Below are 19904 nucleotides of genomic sequence, written 5' to 3'. Positions count from 1 at the left end.
AGAGGGACAGACACAGAGAGAGGGAGAGAGACAGACAGACAGAGAGCTCTCTTTTTAGTGCGCTATGTAGAGAGAGCGACAGACAGAGAGAGGGAAAGAGAGACAGACACAGAGAGAGGGAGAGAGACAGACAGACAGACAGAGAGAGGGAGAGAGAGACAGACACAGAGAGAGGGAGAGAGACAGACAGACAGACAGAGAGAGGGAGAGAGAGAGACAGACAGAGAGAGGGAGAGAGAGACAGACACAGAGAGAGGGAGAGAGACAGACAGACAGACAGAGAGAGAGAGAGAGAGACAGACAGAGAGAGGGAGAGAGAGAGACAGACAGAGAGAGGGAGAGAGAGAGACAGACAGAGAGAGGGAGAGAGAGACAGACACAGAGAGAGGGAGAGAGACAGACAGAGAGAGGGAGAGAGACAGACACAGAGAGAGGGAGAGAGACAGACAGAGAGGGAGAGAGAGAGAGAGACAGACAGAGAGGGAGAGAGAGAGAGAGACAGACAGAGAGAGGGAGAGAGAGAGACAGACACAGAGAGAGGGAGAGAGAGAGACAGACAGACAGAGAGAGAGACAGACAGAGCGCTCTCTGTTTTTAGTGCGCTATGTAGGGAACACGTAGATTTGGGACGCGGTCCTGATTTTGCTTGTTTTATTGTGAAACTTGATCTCATATATATCATTTTATATATATATATATTATTATATATAGCGCCAAAGGTTACTGATTTGGGTCAGATGTCAAGACAAAACGTATTTTGGCGTGTATGTTTACCGATTAAAGGTCGTTGATATGTTTCTAAGAATTGCCAGTCACTCATGCAACATGACTAGTGTAATTCGCTTATGTCCAGTAGATGGAGCCAACAGGTCGTTTGATTATATTGCACGCGCTACTGCGACGCGTCAACGCTTTCGCCATTTTGGAAAAGTCAATAACGTAAAAAGAACGTCAGAGAAGTAAGGCAGTGACGTCAGAGCCCAGGGTCAACCGTGATATGGAGCAGTGGAGGAGGAACCGTGTTTTATCTGCTACATCCATAGCCCAATGCACATACATGATACATATACAGTATAGAAAGAAAACAGACAACTGGTTTTGCTGTGAAAACGAAATCTATTTAACTAACATCGGTCTTCAATTGCAGGACTATGGGGTTTCATGTAAACAATGAAAGAAAATGAACCCTAAATTATTATTCCTTCTCTGCTGGTGTTTTCCTGGAGTCCCCCAAATCCAGCTGATTCATCGTTCAGAGAATTGTGTCATGTGTTTTAAAAGTGTTTTGCTGGCTCTACTGATGATGGGCTTTACTCCACTCCCACCCATGCCTTGCTTTGCATACGGTAATGTAAGGCTTCTGTGCGGCTGCCTAGCCATGGAAACATACCCCATGAAGCTCCTGACTAAACATCCTTGTGCTGATGCTGAAGTCTAATGAGTGTTCGCTCTAGCATAACAGAAATTCATTTAACCCACCAGATGGAAAGCTGGCATCCTGTCCATGCTTCGTTGAAAGTCACTGAGCTCTTCAATATGGCCCTGTCTGGCAATGTCTGTCTTATAGAGGTCTCATGGAGGATGGCTATAAGCTGTAGGGTGTCAATAAGGGCTTTGTGTACTTGTATGTGTTTACGGAAACATGAAATACAGTGAGAACCTGGAGATTAACCCAATAAATATGAGTAATAATAATGCATGTCATGAAGACACTAGAAATCTCTCAATTATGAATACTTTTCATTTATGACATTTATGATGTTCATCATTCACCTTTAACCAAACATTTCTCACGGTGTCTATTTCAACATGTCCAATTCTGCAACAGAGACTTTGGGAGAAGAGTCATGATTTGTCAGAGTTGTCTGCGAGAGCTTTCTGTTCGTCTTCGCTCCTCTGCATCGCTTCTTTAACCGTTTCCTCGGCAACAATCTCTAGGGCCGCATCGTCTGCAAGACGCTTCACCGTCTCCCCTTTGGCTGCGAGAATCTCCTCGATGTTTCTGCAAACACGAACAGCGGTTATAAAAAATAAAAAACTAAAAACACCTGCTTGTGGTTCTTTTACAAGCCTCTTTTATTATTAGTGTTCCACATGTATTACTTTTCTAATGAATATGTAACTACTCGAACCTTTTACTTTTTTAATATTAGATCATTCATTCATTCATCTACCGCTTATCCGATCTACCTCGGGTCACGGGGAGCCTGTGCCTATCTCAGGCGTCATTGGGCATCAAGGCAGGATACACCCTGGACGGAGTGCCAACCCATTGCAGGGCACACACACACACACTCGTTCATTCATTCACTCACGCAATCACACACTAGGGACAATTTTCCAGAGATGTCAATCAACCTACCATGCATGTCTTTGGACCGGGGGAGGAAACCGGAGTACCCGGAGGAAACCCCCGAGGCACGGGGAGAACATGCAAACTCCACACACACAAGGTGGAGGCGGGAATCGAACCCCGACCCTGGAGGTGTGAGGCGAACGTGCTAACCACTAAGCCACTGTGCCCCAATATTAGATCATTTCCTTTTAAAATCTAAAACAGTTATGTATTTGCTTCTCACTATTTTTATTCTTTAATTTGTTTTACTAGTGAGTTATTGCTTACAAATACATATTTTTGCTCATATTTCTAAATACAAAGTAAAAGATCATTTTCACACTGCACTTAACTCAGTGATCTTCGTTCTAAACCCGGCTTTTAACCTTACTATAGTATAGTTATAGTAAGGTTAAAAGCCGGGTTTAGAACGAAGATCACTGCACTAAGTTCATTTTCACACTGCACTTAACTCAGTGATCTTCGTTCTAAACCCGGCTTTTAACCTTACTATAACTATACTATATTATCCATACTATATACTGCTTGTAAAGTAGAATCGGGGGTTAGTGCGGCTTTTTTCCCAAGTTTACGAAACCCTTCTCTGAATCATTGTTTGCATGACTTTTGCAGCATTAACCCTGAATAACAGTGTAAAACGTAGCAGAATTAGAATGTTACGCCTAGACGCTTAGCAGAAATACAATCATAAAATGAGCAGTGCTTCCCTCATATCCCATGCTCTGTACAGGCACAGAAATTCTATGTACATAGTGTGCAAACAGTAGCTGCAGTGATTGAAAGAAACATTAAAAATAGTGAAATGATGACAGGAAATGATTTAATTCTAGCGAAGAAGAAACAGTTATTCAGAAAAGTCTGTTCACGATCAGATATAACCAAGTCACCACACTTAAAAGGAAATAAAAAAATATACGCATAGAATTTTCTTCTGTGTTTTCTTGTCTTGGTGGTCAACAGGTTTAAAAACAGACAAAGAGGATTTAAGTGGTGATATTTTACCTTACTGATGTGAATGTGCATGGCATGTGCATAAAGCATGGCATGTGCCATGGCATGTGCATAAAGCCATGTTGACACGACAACAAGATAACACTGGATTCTATTTTTCTAAGGTTTAGAATCACCTGGGGTGCTTATGTGTGTACATATGGAGTGGATATATGCACTGGATGTATAGTAAAATAGTTTTTGAAAGGAAGCATTTATGTCCGCTGCTTTTTCACATCACAGGAGGATTACATCATTTCCTCAGAGCACAGCGTTGTTCTAAAATACAAAACTTCCTGACATGGACAGTTTGATTAAAAACAAAACTTTTAAGCCGCTGATTAAATAACGATGCATGAATAATCTAGAGGTTCTCAATATACAGGAGAAATCCCTCTCTGTCAGAAACACACACCTCTTTCCTTCCAGATCAGAAAACCATCCCAGGTTATCGGCGATGATGTGGTGGTTCTGGCAGCCGGGACATTTTACTACAACAACGCCGTTGTGATACGCCATCTTGGAGATCTTCTTCATTGAACGTGTCGAACAGACCTACAGTCACAAGAATAATCAATAAACATAGCACTTTATGTGTGAGTTGATCTACTGTAGTCAAGTGAAGTAAACATGATTTTTTTCCAAAAAAAAAAAAAAAGAAAAATACGAATTATATTTCATATTTTTATATTAAAATATTAATTAATATCAATAATATGCATAGAATACTTTTGAAACATCAACCAGCACATCAAAATTGTCCGTAGTGTGTGATTGTGTGAGTGAATGAGAGTGTGTGTGTGTGTGTGCCCTGTGATGGGTTGGCACTCCGTCCAGGGTGAATCCTGCCTTGATGCCCGATGACGCCTGAGATAGGCACAGGCTCCCCGTGACCCGAGGGAGAGAGGGGGAGGGGGGGAGAGGAGGAGAGAGAGGGAGGGAGAGGAAGAGAGAGAGGGAGAGAGGGAGAAGGGGGGAGGAACAGAGGGCGTGTGTGTCTTGGGGAGGCTCCAGATTACCTGCGACCTTTTGTCTGATGTCTACAGAAACGGACAGACGGTTAACGGTAACTGAGCTAGCGATGTTATGGAGTGACGTCACCGCGACACACGTCACTAACGAAGTAAAACAGAGAGCTATCGGATTAAACACATCTCATACAACCTCGAGTTAATCCCATCCTGTGTATCAGGGAGTTTCCCTTTAACACTCACATCACCTTGCATGTATACACCAGATGATAATGTGTTGACTGAATTGTTCCCACTTCCTCGCTCCATGACGCTACAGCACTTTTAAACGTCCGCCGAAAGCCCAACTTATCTGAGTAAGAGCTATAGTGTAGAACCCGCGGTGTGTGTGAAAGTGTCCATGTTCCGCGTCCTGTGTGTGTGAATCTCCCCAAACATCCAAACACACGGGGATTCCACCGGAACAAAGGCGAACAGAAACGACAACATGTCACCAACGACATGGTAGATTATTTATTATAAACCCCACTGTATTTTTGAAAACAAAACGCAATAATATCTGAGAATGAAATACGTTGGTGGAATTCACGAGGAGTAGCTGTCTCACGTTGATGACGTCCCACGGCGCACAAACAACCATCATGAGTTCACCTCAAACGACCTTCAAAACAAAAGGATAATATCGGAATTTCCCGTTTGTTCTTAGATAACGTTTTATTCATATATATATATATATATATATATATATATATATATATATATATATATATATATATATATATACACATTAGATTTTAATATATCATATTAAAAATAATAGCTATTTGGTTGAACTGTATTGAAACACAAAATAAAAGCGTTTAATGGGGTTTACGTCATCATTACTGGACCAGAATTCAGTCAAAACAATTGTATAAAATTAAAAAAAAAATTATATATATATATATATATATATATATATATATATATATATATATATATAAATGTATATATATATATATATATATATATATATATATATATATATATATATATATATATGTATTTGTTTTAATTATAATTTAATATAATATATTTAATTGTAAAAATAAGTTTTTTTTATTCATAAATTGTAATTTGTTTATTCCCATTCAATTTCTTTACTTTTCATTTTTAATTAGTTTAAAAATTATGCCATGGTGAACATACCAAACATTTAGATATTACATACATCTGATAAAGACCTCACAAGTCGTCTGACTCTGAATACATTTCAAATCAAACATCTGAACAACAATTTGAAAAAATATAATTTTGTCTTTGTGTAAATTTAGGATCATGTACATTATGTGAAAGCATATCACATAGATCCAAACCAATGTTTTTGTTCAGCCTTTCATTATGGAATTGCACTAAATATGTTCAGAAATCAGACGTATGACACTAAACACCAAATAAATGTTCTATAACTGTTTTTAATCTCAAGCGCCTTCACCATATAAACATTGTGCATCCTACAGCTTTCACTACAAAACTCTGAATAACAATATTTGTTGACTTCAATTTTCTCCTAACTTTATCTGGCTTCTTTTAATTTTACAGCAGATATTTGCAATATCTTTTATCCTTTATTAATGATGTTTGTATAATCATAATTATTGCAGTATAAGAACATGTCACACAGGAGTTCTCAGAATTCTACATACTGATTTCATAGGTGTACTTACTTTTGTGTATAATTATGTAATATTTTATGTGGAATTTGAGAAAAAAAAAAAAAAAAGTTACATCTGGTAATTTAATATATTGCATTTCAAAGCAGCACTTTCTCGTTTGTGGCTTGTTCGCACATTTATTCATTTTCAGGAAGCGTTTTCTCCTGGTCAGGGTTGTGTCACGTCTGGGGAATTTCCTGGAAACAACACACCACATCTCAGTCAGTGCAGCATATTTTTAAGAGATGGAACGAAACCCACACCAGAGATCCAAAGATTTCCACTAACATAGATGGTAACAAAGTGAAAGCAAAACAAAGCACCTTCTTAAACCCAAATTTTAAATCAGCTGTTATGATTTATTTAGGTTACAGTTTAACCTTCTTTTAAATTCTTAAACAAAAATCTGCAAACAGTAATAAAAAACGCTTTGTTCAGTATTGATCTTCACATGGGGAAATGAACTATAGATACAGTTTTGTTAAAAATTGTGTAATTTAGAAAATAATGAATGAATTTTGAAAGTGATAAGTGATGCACAGTCCAGTAAAAACTAATCGTGCAAAAAAAATAAACCGAAGCAAACAAAAAAGGAAAATAGGGCTACAACCATTTTGTCTAGTAATTATTTCTTTGAAAATTTTCCCTTTATTTTGTTACTTTTCTTCATCTTCTTGCCCTCCCACTCCTTCTTGGTTGGCCCTTCCATCTTGCGCTTCTTATCACTCTTGATGCTTACTATTGCAGTTTGGCCAGCTTTCTTTAGCACTTGAGTCCACTCTTCATCGTCACCTCGAATCATGTATTGAGTAAGATCCATATCCTTAATCTTCTTCATGTCTTCCTTGTGTTTCTCCTCGAACGCTTTGGCAGCCTCGTCCAGTTCTTTGTGCAGCGCCTCGGATGTTGGCTCCATGTTGACGTCTTTAACGGGGGCCATCTCTGCCTCGACCGCCTTCTCCTGAGTGGCGTTGAACAATTGGACTACTTTACGCATGAGCCGGTTGAACAGGCCCATGAGCTGAGAGCTGGGCAGCTTAATCTCTTTCTCTAAATTATCTATAGATTTGTGCTGCAAACCAATTCCCAAGAGCAGAGCAGACTGTGCAGCAGACAGCGAAATATCTCCCAGTTGTTTGAGGAAGAACATCTGTGCTATGGCAGGCACCATGTCCATAATCAGGTGGTAGTCAACCATGTTTCGGGAATACATTTCCAAACGACTCAGATCGTATGCAGTGAACTTGGCGGTTAGTTCCGAAACCGTTAGTTTAGTTGGATTGTCTTCCTTGATGTTTTTGTTCTGCAGAATGTTTAATGCTAACGTGGGGCTGAAACTGCTAAACTGGTAGGAGAGCAGTGAGAGGAATCGCCGGCGGAAATCTTTCCAGAATGCCGGCAGCCACAGATTCTGTTCTGCTGAATCCTCTGTGTTCAGTTCCTTCAGCATTACACAGGAGTGCTCCCCTGTCAGGTCATTTTGCGTTTGTCTTAAATACACTGGAACAAATCCAGCCTTTTTCCAGAATTTCAGCAGCTGGGCTGTGAGGCCATAAGACACACCCAAGTAATCCAGTCTTTCAGCAGGCCTCTCATTCAGCTTCAACAAGAGGGGTGGCAGATCTTTTCGAGGCGACACAACCTCTTCTAAGAGGCTCATGGACTCACTGCTGACAGAGTTGAACGCAACTGGGGTTGGCTGCTTGTCATCCAAGAGAGCAAACTGTCCCTGGTAGTACTGCTGCAGGAGCTGCACCGTTCGGGTACCATAACCCATCCCCTGGTAGTCAGGGTTCACAGCGATTCGCACCACCCTTCCACCCGAGAGGCTCCCGAACGTAGAATCTTGAAATTGTTCCGATACAGTCCAAGGGATGAGGTCTCCGGAAGCCTTCTTCCCTCTTGACAAGCTGTTGAGGATGGATTGCTGGGAAATCTCCCCCTCCAAACACACCTGCACAACTGCAAGGACCTCAGGCAGAGAATTGTGTGTGTGGGGAACAGGGGGCAGCAAACAGAAAAGATGATGAGCTGGAGCATCCGAGAGCATCTGCAAGTCATTGGGAGAGTTCTTGTAGTGAGACGCTACGTAGAGTGCCATGAGACGCTGGAGGAAGGCTTCGGATGCTTTGTGGTAACAGAACAGAGTGTCACGGTTCACATAATACAGCTCGCAAGTTTCAGGCAGTGGACAGCCTGAAATGATGCGTGGCACACTCATGCAGTCCAGACACAGGAGTTCATTCAACCATTTCTCAACAGGATCTCCCTGTGCATATCGAATAGACTCTTGGAGAGAAACCTCATGGAGCGTGCGTGCAGAAGCCATTCTGGCCGTACTCGTGGCTTGGTTTTCAGCTGAGAGACTCTGCTGGCTTTCTACGCTTTGCTGCCGCAGCTGCTGAATCAGCTTGAGGGAAAGAGAGCGTCCCGTACCCTCGTACCCGTTGATCGTAGAAGACATGAACACAAGATAAGGCCCAAGCAGGTTTTTCACCAGCGGCAAAGGGATAGCAGCAGCCTCATCAATGACCACCAACTCTGCCTGACCTAACTTGACAGCGTCGGCAGGGTGGATGTACTGAATGGTCTGGCGATGTTCCTTGAAGATGTTAACTCTGACCACGGCTTTATTAAACTCCGGGTTCAAAGACTGGACTATTTCATAATCCAGATGTTCCTGGTAGTGAAGCACATCCAAGCCTTTGAATATGAACTCAAACAATGTGTGCAAATTGTCCGGGCTGGGTGACGTAACAAATATGTTGGAATAGCCAAACGAAACAGCCCCAGCAATAGCTAATCCAAGTGCTGCAGACTTGCCACGTCCTCTGGCAGCGGTGAGCGCTACTGTGCTCCGTAGAGTCTTTTCCGAAATCGCTTCAATGAACTTCAACACAGCTTTGGCCTGATCCATGGTTTTACAGCATTCTACTAAAGTTCCCACTGACGGTGTGTCATGCAGCGATTCTTTTAAGTCCTTGAGTTCCTGCTCGTGAGGCGGCAGAGCTTCGTCTTGCGTTTTAGGCGGCACGGGTTTGATGTTTGCGTTATGTTTGGAGATCGGCAGAACATTGAGTTGATCATCGGTTACTATACAGGTCTTACAGGAGGACAGAGACAGTATGAATCGTTCATTGAACCTTCCCACAACATCCTGATGTGCCTCCGTCCTGTAGCGTGAATGCACGTCCATCGCCATCGTGTAAAGCTGCTTGAGTGAGTTCATGCTCCTCAGCAATATGACCACGATACCACCACCTTCTACCGTTTCAACGGTTCGAGCCAGAAGGTTTGGAGTTATAGCCTCGAAATCTTGAAGAACACACATGCCATAGGTGTTGCCCAGGATTTTATGGGTTTCGTTGTAGTAGCAGTAACGGATATTAGTGGCTGCGACGAAAAGCTCAAACGGATCGTCCTGTTTAAGGTTCAGAGTTCCAGTTTTGATCTTTTTCTGCAGCTGCCTCATTCTTTTCTTCCGGTTACTGCTGAAGCCAAGCTCGTGCTTGTAGCACCACAGGACCGACGGTCGTGCGCGCACTGCGGCCTTGGAGAGCATGTGATGGAGGATCAGAACCTGGTCTCTGCCTTGATCACCAACCACCACAAACATCGTACGATGCTTCAGCGCGACTCCGTTCTCGATCTGAACACGAATCCGATTGTCAACCTTCTTCCGGTATGTCGCCATGCTCAATGCTCGATCAGTCCCAAAATAAAGGCAGTAAAATTTCTACAAAACTTTCTATGAGCTCTATAACACAAACTAACACACACACACACCTCCCGGACAAGCGCACATGGAACCGACTGCTTCCTCGTGCAAGATTTATCGCGAGATTTTAGCGCTCTGTACTGCGCATGCGCACAACTCTTGCGCATGTGAGTTTAGGTTTGATGCGTCAAACTTTTCAGAGTGAACTATTTTCGTTGCTCCCCCATATTGACGCCTGACGCAATTTCCTGGGCGTGGCTTATAGCCTGCGTTCCTCTGCACTGTTGTATTCGGGTAGCTGAAGCACAGCAGCGTCTCGTCACCACGCTGCGGTTCAGCTGGAAATGTGTCGGTTACAGAAACAAGACAGAACTAAAACCGGTAAGTGTGAAAACAACCCTAGTTGTTTATGGCAGTATTTTATAATTCTGACTCTGTTTTTTTTAAGCTTTTGTGGTTTAAAAAGCAAAAGTGTACGAAGATGCGACAACACGAGCCAACGGCCGGATTTTAAACTGCCGCCCGACGTTAGAATGAAGACATTAAGATCATGTTCATTATCTCTGTGTAGTGAAAAACTTCTCATTTATCCTGTGGAATGAGTTTGTTATTTATCTTTCTACGCTTACTGTAAGCATCATAAGTAAAGGCTTCTGTGTGGTTTGTAGTAAAACTCTGTGTCCTCTGAGAAGCTGTTTGGGATTCAGCCACATGACCAGAACAGAACAGCGCAGTACAATATGAAATGAGGGCTTATTCACCCTACACAGTGCTACAGAGAGATATTGGGCATTATTACTTACTTACTTACTTGCATTTGCTTACATTACTTACTTACTATGTCTTATGTAGGTGCCCTAGGTAGTGGGCTTCTGTGTGCTTGGTTGTAAACTGTTGTTTGTGGTGCCATTTCATCCACTTGATCTCTGAAATGATCCGCCTGATCCCCCAAAATGATTCATTCAGATTCTGTAATTGTACTATTTAGGACATGAGAATAGCAGCTCACTCTGTAAATGCACTATTTTTACACTAGTGTGTGTTTTGGTTTACACTCTCTCTCGGCCCTAGTGTTTAGGGTGAGAGGGTGAGCAGGTGGTTTACACTGAACCCCTATCCAAGCTATGGACATGTTCTATTAGGTAATCACACTCTGAACATGCCTTTATGGCCTTCTTGAAGCGTTCTTTCAGTTCACTGAATTACTGATTCAGAATCATGCTTTAGTGCTCGACATGATTACATCCTCATTTACAGCTCACGGGATGAATACATCAGGGCAGGAAGAGCAGAACATTTAGTCGCTGAGTTCCTGCATTTTTAATGTACACTAACAGTGAATAATGGCCCCACGGCTCAGAATATGATCATGTTAGCGAGGCTGGTCCTGCACAATGCAGCCTGGACTTTGCACGTTTAATGGTTGATGTAGTTGTTATGAGCGCATAAGGCAGAACGTTCCTAAAAAGTAACAGTATCCAATGTTTCGTGTTAAAAAACATTTACTTCTGGTTCTGTAGGACAGATCCGTCTGTCCGTCCGTCCGATCGGTAGGACACAGCGTCAGCAGTTACAGTTTGGACAAATACCCTCGCCATCCACTTGAACAGCACCCATGTATCTGCTCATTCCTGCAATTACCCAATCAACCTGTCATGCTGCAGCTGAAAAATATATCCAGCCAATATATACAGCTAGCAATAATATCAAGTATCATGAATATGGTTTGAGCAGGCAGGAAGGCTGTGGCAATTCAAATAACCACTTGTTACAACTGTGGTGAGCAAAAAAGCACCTCAGAATGCACCATGTGTGGTTAAACTCAAGGCTGACCGGCTGCAACACTGGTTGAAGAGGACAGAAAAAACATAGAGATGTGGGTGAGGAATAAAAGCTCCGATACCTGATTATGACATTTATACCAATCAGACTGAACATTAAAACCACTGACTGAGAGGTGAAGAAAATAACATGGATTATCATGTTATAGTGGCATCTGTTAAGGGCTGGGATTTATTAGGCAGCAAATGAACAGTCAGCTCTTAATGATCATGGGTTGGAAACAGGAAAAATGGGTAAGTGTAAGGATCTAAGTGACTTTGACAAGGGCCAGATTATGATGGTTAGATGACTGAGTCAGAGTTTCTTAAAAACAGCAGGTCTTGTGGTGTGTTCCTGGTATGCAGTGGTTAGTACTTACCAAATGTGCTCCAATGAAGGGCAACCGGTGAACTGGCACTCAAGGCTCATTGATGTGATTGGGGAGTGAAGGCTAGCACGTCTGGGCTGATCCCACAGAAGCGCTACCTTGAATGACCTCTCTTCTGCTTTCAGCAGGATAATGTTTCCCGACACACTGCATAAATTGTTAAGAAACAGTTTTAGGATCATGACAAAGACTTCACAGTGTTGGCTTTGCCTCCAAATACCCCAGATCTCAATTCAGTCGAACATCTGTGGGATGTGCTGGACAATTCTGATCCATGGAGGCCCCACTTTACAACTTACAGGTCTTTAAATGATCTACTGTTCATGTCTGGGTGCCAGGAGACAACAGCACACCATCAAATGTCTTGTGGAGTTCGAGGTCTGAAGGAGTCAGAGCTGCAAGGGAGACATGCACAATATTATACAGGAGGTCTTAATGTTCTGGCTGATTGGTGTTTCAGGATGTCGCTATAGCTAAATATTGTGTCATCGTATCACCTCTTACTGTAATGTAACTAGAATGTGGAATTTGGACTGGGGTATACCATAGTGTTGTTGGGCTCTTAAATCTGATTGGTCAGGAAGTATTGATTGATTTTTATATATATATATAATATATATCTATCTCTTTCTTTCTTTCTTTCTTTCTTTCTTTCTTTCTCCCAGATTGCAGCTGGTAGTTCCAGCTGTAGTCAAATTATGTTAATACACTAGCTCTACCATGACATTGTTTCTACGGTAACACCATCTGCATGACGAAAAATGAACGAACTCAGAAATGTTATTTAACAAAGAAAATCTAAGAAAGAAAAACAAATGCTGTTTATTCAACATTTATTGGTCTCCCGTGTCAGCACTTTGTAGCAGGATGTTTTTCACGTGAGCTGAAGAACATGAGGTCTGAATCCAGTTTCCTATTTACAAGATGAGATGTGTGTTTTTGTTTTTGTTTACAGCTTGTAATCACTCGTAATAACATAAGTGGTTTCAGGAACTCGATTCATGGACACTAACACTAAATGGAACCACTACCGGTGAAATATTTACAATTGTGACTGTCGGGTAAACTTTTGTACAAGAGGACTTTAAAAACAAAACCCACAGGACATTCATTGTGTCAGGTCGTATCACACCCCTGTAGTGGGTTGTTTTCCTGTAAGTGTGTCAGGGTTTATTTCTTGCCTCTGTTATCACTATGCTGTAACTGGGTTTTAGACTAGGCGATTATTGTGACAAAAACGTATTACGTGCAAATGTCTGCTGTAGATCGTCTGGTCATTTCTTTTCCCAGCTTTAACAAACGCTCAAGCACAAAAACCCCACACAAGCAAGACAAACAGGAAAAGAAGGATTGTGCAGAGTCTCTCATAACATCAACAGATGCTGATCCTAATGTATTATATCTTTTAATTGTGTCTCTGTCAGGCTTGCTGAGTGTCCGAGTGTCCGAGTGTGTGTGTGTGTGTGTGTGTGTGTGTGCACTCATGCTATCCAATCGCACAGTTGTTGGAATGCATGAATCATCATGCTGCACAGCAACGGTAGATTTCCCCTTTGGCCACAAAATCCTTGCTTGGCCTTCTCACCTGCACAAACATGACACAACAAACTTACACTTCCTCAGGCCTTTTAAACAGCGATATCACTTGTAGGTTGATTTTGTGTACACACACAATCACACACACACACGCGCGCACACACAGAATTTCAGTATAACAGCTCCCTGATTGAGGCCATAAGGGTATTGGTGTCTGATTGTTAAGAGTTTCTGTTAGACTTGGACAGCTGCTCTTGTTTTGGTGTGCAGTAGACAAGTTCACCAGACCGCCATGCGATTATCTTGCATGATACCGGGTTCGGAGCTTCAGAGTGTTTTTTCACTACACAGAAAAACAAGTCCTGGTCCAAAGCAAAGCCAGTCCAATCGCTTCTCAGACTCGGTCCACAGCCCATGAAGTATCAGAAATGTATTGTACATTTAGAAGCCTCGGGGTCTTGGTGGCTATTCACTTGTCTGGGCACGGTTACAGGGAAAGTCTGTGGTTGATTGTTTTGCAGTGACAAGCAAATAACCTCCTCTTGTAGGTGAATGTTGGCCACATGACATGGCATCTTGGCTTAGTGGTTAGCACGTTTACCTTGTATTTCTGAGAGTAGGGGGTTCGGTTCCTGCTCTTGACGTGTGTGCGCACATTTTTGCCCTGTGATGTGTTGCCAATCAGCATCATGGCTTGAGTCCACTGTGAAAGACTCTGGGTTCCCCAGGACCCTGTGCAGGTAGACTAAGCAAGTACGGTCTGGGGTGGAGGTTATGATGGTTTTAGATTATTTGTGTACAGCATATGTTAATGTTAATTTTCTAATTGTAATATTTTAGCTAGTTTTATCTACTCTACCATGGGGATGACCTTGCATCTACATCACACAGCACAACAGCTAGCCAGCACTGGCTCGAAACTACAAAAAGTCCTCCTGGCTCGTCTGTCCTTCATTAATATGGGATAGACACAGGTTTTTGTAGCGTAGGGGTTATCACTTTCACCTCTCATGCAAAAGGTCCCCAAAAACTGATAGAAACACATTACAGGCAGATTTACAGGAGTTGTGGCTCAGTGGGAAAATCTCTAGGTTTCTGATCAGAAGGTTAAGCCTGTTGGGCACTTGAGCAAGGCTTTTAACCATCTCTGCTCCTCTGTGTGTTCTTCTTTGAATGTGGGGTAAGAAATCCTCCCCAGCTGAAAAAAGGCTCTTGCTAACTTCTCCATGTTTCTCTATATTTAGCTAATGCACTAAGATATGTTTAGATTGGGGTCGAGGGTGGAGCATAGCTAGTCATCTCAGAAACCAAACAATAAGTGATTGTTTTATTTATAGTCATGAAGTAAATGTTAATGGTTAAGCATGAAGAGTCCTGAGTTAGCAGCACTGGTCTGGTGGACTCTCCTGGACAGCTGTACACTTATATCATCACTGACACATGTAAAGGTCAGTTTGATTTAAAGACCACTGTTTTGTGTGTGTGAGAGATTATTGACTCATTTTATTTGATGAGGTAATGGACCGATGTTTAACATTTAAGGCGAGTGTGTGACCGTGTGCGATGTTTTTATTTATTTATTTATTTATTTATTTATTTAGTTGATTCGTTTATTCCGACATGAGTTAAGGAAGCAGCAGGTAGGGACAGGGTGTCCTTGGAGAATCGTGGTTGCAAGACAGTTCAGACAACAGGCCCTTTGTGTGTGGATGTGTGTGTAAAAGAGAGAATGTGTGAGATGGAGAGAAAAAAATTCTATGAAAGGCAATGAAGATTGTGTATGAGTGTATGTGTGTGTTTTATGGGTCTAAAGTACAGAAACGTGAGAACTAAACATCAGCGCTACTATTTAACACGATTAAAGAGAAGTAATCTTCATCTATCAAAGTATGATAACTGGAATGAGTTCAGCTAGAAACGTACTTGCACAAACACACATGCACTCTGTATTTTGCCCATTGTAAACATCCCTAGAAGGTCCGGTTGTTTGTGTGACAGAAAAACACTCAGCGTGTTCAGCGTTCATCAGACGGTCTGTGGGCGGATTGTCTGAGACTGACATAAAGAAGACGGACAGACAGGAATGTCCTCAAACAAAGCAGCCCCTTTCACTGCTGTGTGAAGACTTCTGTGTGTCTTCATGCAGGGGTTTATTTCCCCTGACTTCAGGTACACAAAAAAGAGGCTCTAAAGAGTGTGTGACTGTAAAGAAAGAGAGAGAGAAGGCGTCTTAAGTACTGTGTGTGTCCATGGGTTAGGCTGGTGTTAGAAGGGGAGAAAGACCGACAAATGTAGGTGGAGACAGAGAGGGAGAATAGGCAGGGAGAGACAGAGGTCAAGGGCTAGAGACGGACAGATAGGGTGACTGTGGTAGAGAGGGAGAAGTAGACAGAGGCAGAGAGGAACAGAAAGACCCAGGTAAAGGAACATAGAAGGTGACTGACATGGTGAAGGAGAGGTAGACAGAAGCAGAGAGGATAAGACCGACTATTAAAAAAGAAGGAGAGACACAATGGGGTAGGTACTAAGACAGAATGGGAGAGAGAGAGTGATACAAACAGATGGACAAGAGACGAAACAGACTTGTTATACTTTACACACTCTGTAAGCTGAGCTTTATCAGCGCACACACACATACCTAATTGCCAGTAAAGCACACTGAACTGACTGGAATTGAATTGAATTAAGAAGCACTGGGAAGTGGAACAGTTGTATGGCTACAGAGAGAGGTGTGTGTGTGTAGAAATGTGGGTGTCTGTCTCTAGATATGTGTGTGTGCTTGCGTGCATGTGTTCCTGTGTTTGTTTGCCTGATTACTGAATCCCCACCCCAAATAGTGTGATTAGCCTGCAGTTGTACTGAAAAAGGAGCCGCCCAGAGACTGACTACACACAGACAGACACACACACACAGACAAACAGACACACACAGACAGACACGCATACGCACAAAAAGATGGTTACAGAAGAGCGTCTGTGTGATATTCGCTGTCCCATCACTAGCTCATATTTTTTGTCTCACACACACTTCTATTTATTTGTAGGGATTTCAAATAAAATACTCGAGAATTCGGCATGTTTTTGACGTGTAGCTAACAGACAAAATCTAACTGCACACGGCAGCTTGCAGTCACGCTCCAGTTTTCCACCACCGTTTCCTCCCTCTTGGCAGCATTAGCATTGTGAGGTAAAACAAGCCTTCAGTTCTACAATCAGAATGATCGTGTGTGTGGGATAACGAGTTGGCTTAGAGACGTCGTTCTGTCTGTGCTGAGTCACTTTTCCTGACTCCATGATCTCACACACATTCATACAGTTTCACACCAACAGCGTCTTACCAAGTCTCACTTCCTCTTTCCCATTCTTTTTTGATGTTTCATCTCTTTTTTCACTTTTTTTTTTTTTACTTAACTCCATCCCCCACACTTCTTGTTTATTTCTTTAAAAAAAAAAAAAAAAACAAGTTGGTGCAAATGGCTGTATTCAGGGCTCCATATTGTTAGACTTTAGATTCAGCCATGCTGTGAATCAGTACTGCATCCTGTCTCACGTTTACTCTGTGAACTGCTTTTATCACGGATCTGCTAATCAGTGTAATCGTCAGGGAAAGCCATGACTGCTTTTTGGTTAAACAGACTCACTTCTAAAACTAAACTAGCTTGTATAGCTGCAGGGACGTGCAGACCTCCTATTGCTGCATCAACCAATCAAGGATCTTTAAATTGAACTTTGGGTAAAAAAAAAAAAAAAAAAGGTTTAGAACGCAAGTTTATCTAAGGAATCATTAAAATGGCAAGGCGTTTTGAATCAAGAAGATTATATGTAGTTCCTTTTTTTCTGTTTTTTTTTTTTTTTTTTTTTTGGCGCTGGGAGTCAAATGCAAAGAATTGACTCTTATGAGATGAAACCCGTAGCTCGTGAGTCAATGCCGCACACCGGAAATGATTCACCGCGAAAAAAAAAAATCCTCAATTGTATCATCACTCTTAATTTCTCTTTTATCGTATATACTTGGTTTCTGAATTGTGTAGCAGAACAGCATTCAGTCTTTGGTCATGAGTTGGAAATAATGACTGCCACAGCATGGGGGCGAATAAGGAAAGCAAAAATATGGCCTCAGGCTGCACATGCAGAGATTTTCCTATGAAGTCTCCAGGAGACATTCAAAAGTACTGTAATAAAAGTGAGTGACATCTAGCATTCCACTTCTGACAAAGTTTTCTTTGAGGAGATTCAGATGAAGCAGTGCGTGATCTTTGCCACGGATCACATGCGCTCTACTGCACCAAATCACTCCATATTTGTAAAAAGTTAAACGTTTCCTCTCTTAGTCACATCATTCGTCACGCAAACATCTAGTCGCTGTAAATCACTTTAATTAGTTAAAAGTAGCATGATGGTGTGAGGGACGGCATGCTGACACTAAACAACTGCGCACATCTGTGACAGCATGTATTAGAATCAGAATCAGGTGCACTGGCCAAGTGTTTGTGACTCTCAAAAGTACAGAAATAAATAACACTATACTATACAAGACAAAATAATACAGACTATACAAGACAATGCAGATGTGATACAATAGACAGTATGAGTATTAAATATGAATACATATTATATGACTGATCAGTTATGTACATAAAGTGCGAGAAGTGCATGGTGCAAATAACTATTGTGCAATATTATGCTTTTGTGCAATATGCAGCAACAGTAGTGTGTGTAACCTATACGGATGATGTGATGACTGACAGTTCTGATAATGCAGTACTTATGCTATGAAGCAGTGTATATAATTACGGTGAGCTGTTAATCAGGGTGATTGTCTGGGGAAAGAAACTGTTCCTGTGTCTGGCAGTTTTAGTAAGCAAAGCTCCTCCCTCGGAATATAGACCTGTTATCAATGGCTATGTATTAAATAAGTGGCAAGAAGAATGGAATACATGGTCGAATAACAAACTGTTTGAAATACACCCTGAAATTACTAACAGGTCTCTAATACCTATGAAATCAAGATTCGATCAGGTGATCTTAACCAGATGTAGAATCGGGCATACAATACTGACACATGAATACTTGCTGAAAGGAGAAGACCCCATTCAGTGCTTGTACTGCATCATTCCCCTTACTGTCAAGCATATGTTGTTGGACTGTCCTGCGCATAATGAGCACAGAAGGTTATTTTATGAGGCCAATTCATTTAAAGAGCTATTTTACAAGGTTTCATCAGAAAACGTTTTAGAGTTTGTCATATTAATGTAAAAAATTTCATTTAAGTTGTATTTGTCTATATTTATTTCTTTGTGATTTTAGGTTATTTTAGTTCTTATTAACCGTTCTTGCCATGAAGATAGCCTCAGTAGCTGACATGGCAGTAAATTATAGCAACTAACTAACTAACTTGGTAAGCAAAGATCTGTAGCACCTGCCAGAAGGGAGGAGCTGAAAGAGGTTGTGTCCAGGGAGTGAAGGGTCAGTGGTGATTTTTTTTCTGCCTGATTTCTGGTTCTTGTATCGTACAAGTCCTGGAGAGTGGGCAGGCAGGCACCAATTATTTTTTCTGCTGTTTTAACTGTGCATTGCAGTCTGTTTCTGTCCTGTTTTGTTGCTGTACCAAACCAGATGGTAATTGATGTGCACAGAACAGATTCAATGACTGTGGTGTAGAACAGCATCAACAGCTCCTGTGGCAGACCATACTTCCTTAATTGGTGTAGAAAGTAGATCCCCTGCTGGGCCTTTTTGATGATAGAGTTTATGTTGCACTACCATTTCCCAAGACCTGAAATGGGGCTTCTTTGTGAGAGACCACAGACTCTGTACTACTTTTAACAATTATTAAAAACAGGCACGAGCAACCTAGCTAGCAGGTGAAGAACTCAAACAACTAAATCACCAGCTAACTAACTTTAAATTTGCAAGAACTATAGACTAATACAATAACAGGCTTAAATAAACCCAAAACATAAGTCCACCTACAGTTCTCATGGACACACGTTTTATCAACTGGCTAGTTATCCTCCAGTAGGGTTGGGAACCGAGAACCGGTTCTTATTTAGAACCGGTTGTGTTTTTTAACAGGAACCGGAACCGCGCAGAATTTTTTAGTTTTGGTTCCAAACGCGGTTCCGATGCGATGACGGGCAAAGCGCTGGGAGCGGTCACTTTAAATAGCCATGTCTTACCTCATGAATATTAATTGTTTTACAGTCACGCAACCAAATTAACGCAGCTTACCACAGAAATCAGTCACTTGCGCTGCTGTGCTGAGGTACGCTTTGTGTTAAACATGTCTAAAAAAAAGTCTAAAGTTTGGATTCATTTCCAAAGCTACAACAATGAAGCAAATCTACCCCCTCTGAGAGGGTTGCTAACTGTTTTACTAAGTTGTAATTCTGGATGTTAAATTTGATGTTGGATTTATTTCAATTTAAATT

At 41.6% G+C, this 19904-nt stretch overlaps 3 protein-coding genes across 4 annotated transcripts in view; 1 reads left to right on the top strand and 2 right to left on the bottom strand.

The window, feature by feature from the left end:
* Window positions 1-1008: 1008 nt before the first annotated feature.
* Window positions 1009-4930, bottom strand: dnlz (DNL-type zinc finger). 2 transcript variants are annotated; one of them, XM_060891522.1, is made up of 3 exons: window positions 4566-4930; window positions 3762-3901; window positions 1009-2002 (listed from the first exon to the last, which is right to left on the bottom strand). In XM_060891522.1, the coding sequence occupies exons 1-3, from the start codon at window positions 4818-4820 to the stop codon at window positions 1846-1848; spliced, it is 552 nt and encodes a 183-aa protein (XP_060747505.1). In that variant the 5' UTR covers window positions 4821-4930; the 3' UTR covers window positions 1009-1845. The 2 variants fall into 2 exon arrangements, with proteins under 2 accessions (XP_060747505.1, XP_060747506.1); XM_060891523.1 differs by having other exon boundaries at window positions 4561-4702.
* Window positions 4931-5446: 516 nt separating this feature from the next.
* Window positions 5447-9864, bottom strand: nat10 (N-acetyltransferase 10). The gene has a single exon (XM_060891779.1). It carries the CDS (start codon window positions 9703-9705, stop codon window positions 6637-6639), a length of 3069 nt encoding a protein of 1022 aa, XP_060747762.1. The 5' UTR covers window positions 9706-9864; the 3' UTR covers window positions 5447-6636.
* A 104-nt stretch (window positions 9865-9968) lies between these two features.
* lrrc8aa (leucine rich repeat containing 8 VRAC subunit Aa) overlaps window positions 9969-19904 on the top strand; it is a 31737-nt gene continuing 21801 nt past the window's right edge. The window contains exon 1 of the mRNA XM_060891780.1: window positions 9969-10110. The gene's annotated coding sequence lies outside the window, so the exon portion shown is untranslated. The remainder of the gene's footprint in view (window positions 10111-19904) is intronic.

The sequence above is a fragment of the Tachysurus vachellii genome, chromosome 17 (assembly GCF_030014155.1).
Source record: "Tachysurus vachellii isolate PV-2020 chromosome 17, HZAU_Pvac_v1, whole genome shotgun sequence".
Taxonomy (NCBI): domain Eukaryota; kingdom Metazoa; phylum Chordata; class Actinopteri; order Siluriformes; family Bagridae; genus Tachysurus; species Tachysurus vachellii.
The sequence above is the reverse complement of the archived record's forward strand: the minus strand, read 5'-3'. Positions and strand labels throughout refer to the sequence as shown.

What these genes read in the sequence shown, in the direction of transcription:
- nat10 (XM_060891779.1), bottom strand. Translation starts at nt 9,705, where the DNA reads ATGGCGACATACCGGAAGAAGGTTGACAATCGGATTCGTGTTCAGATC.
- dnlz (XM_060891522.1), bottom strand. Translation starts at nt 4,820, where the DNA reads ATGTCGTTGGTGACATGTTGTCGTTTCTGTTCGCCTTTGTTCCGGTGG. An exon ending in ATCTGGTGTATACATGCAAG is followed by an intron (nt 3,902 to 4,565) that starts GTGATGTGAGTG and finishes TTGTGACTGTAG; the next exon opens with GTCTGTTCGACACGTTCAAT. An exon ending in TCTGATCTGGAAGGAAAGAG is followed by an intron (nt 2,003 to 3,761) that starts GTGTGTGTTTCT and finishes TCGTGTTTGCAG; the next exon opens with AAACATCGAGGAGATTCTCG.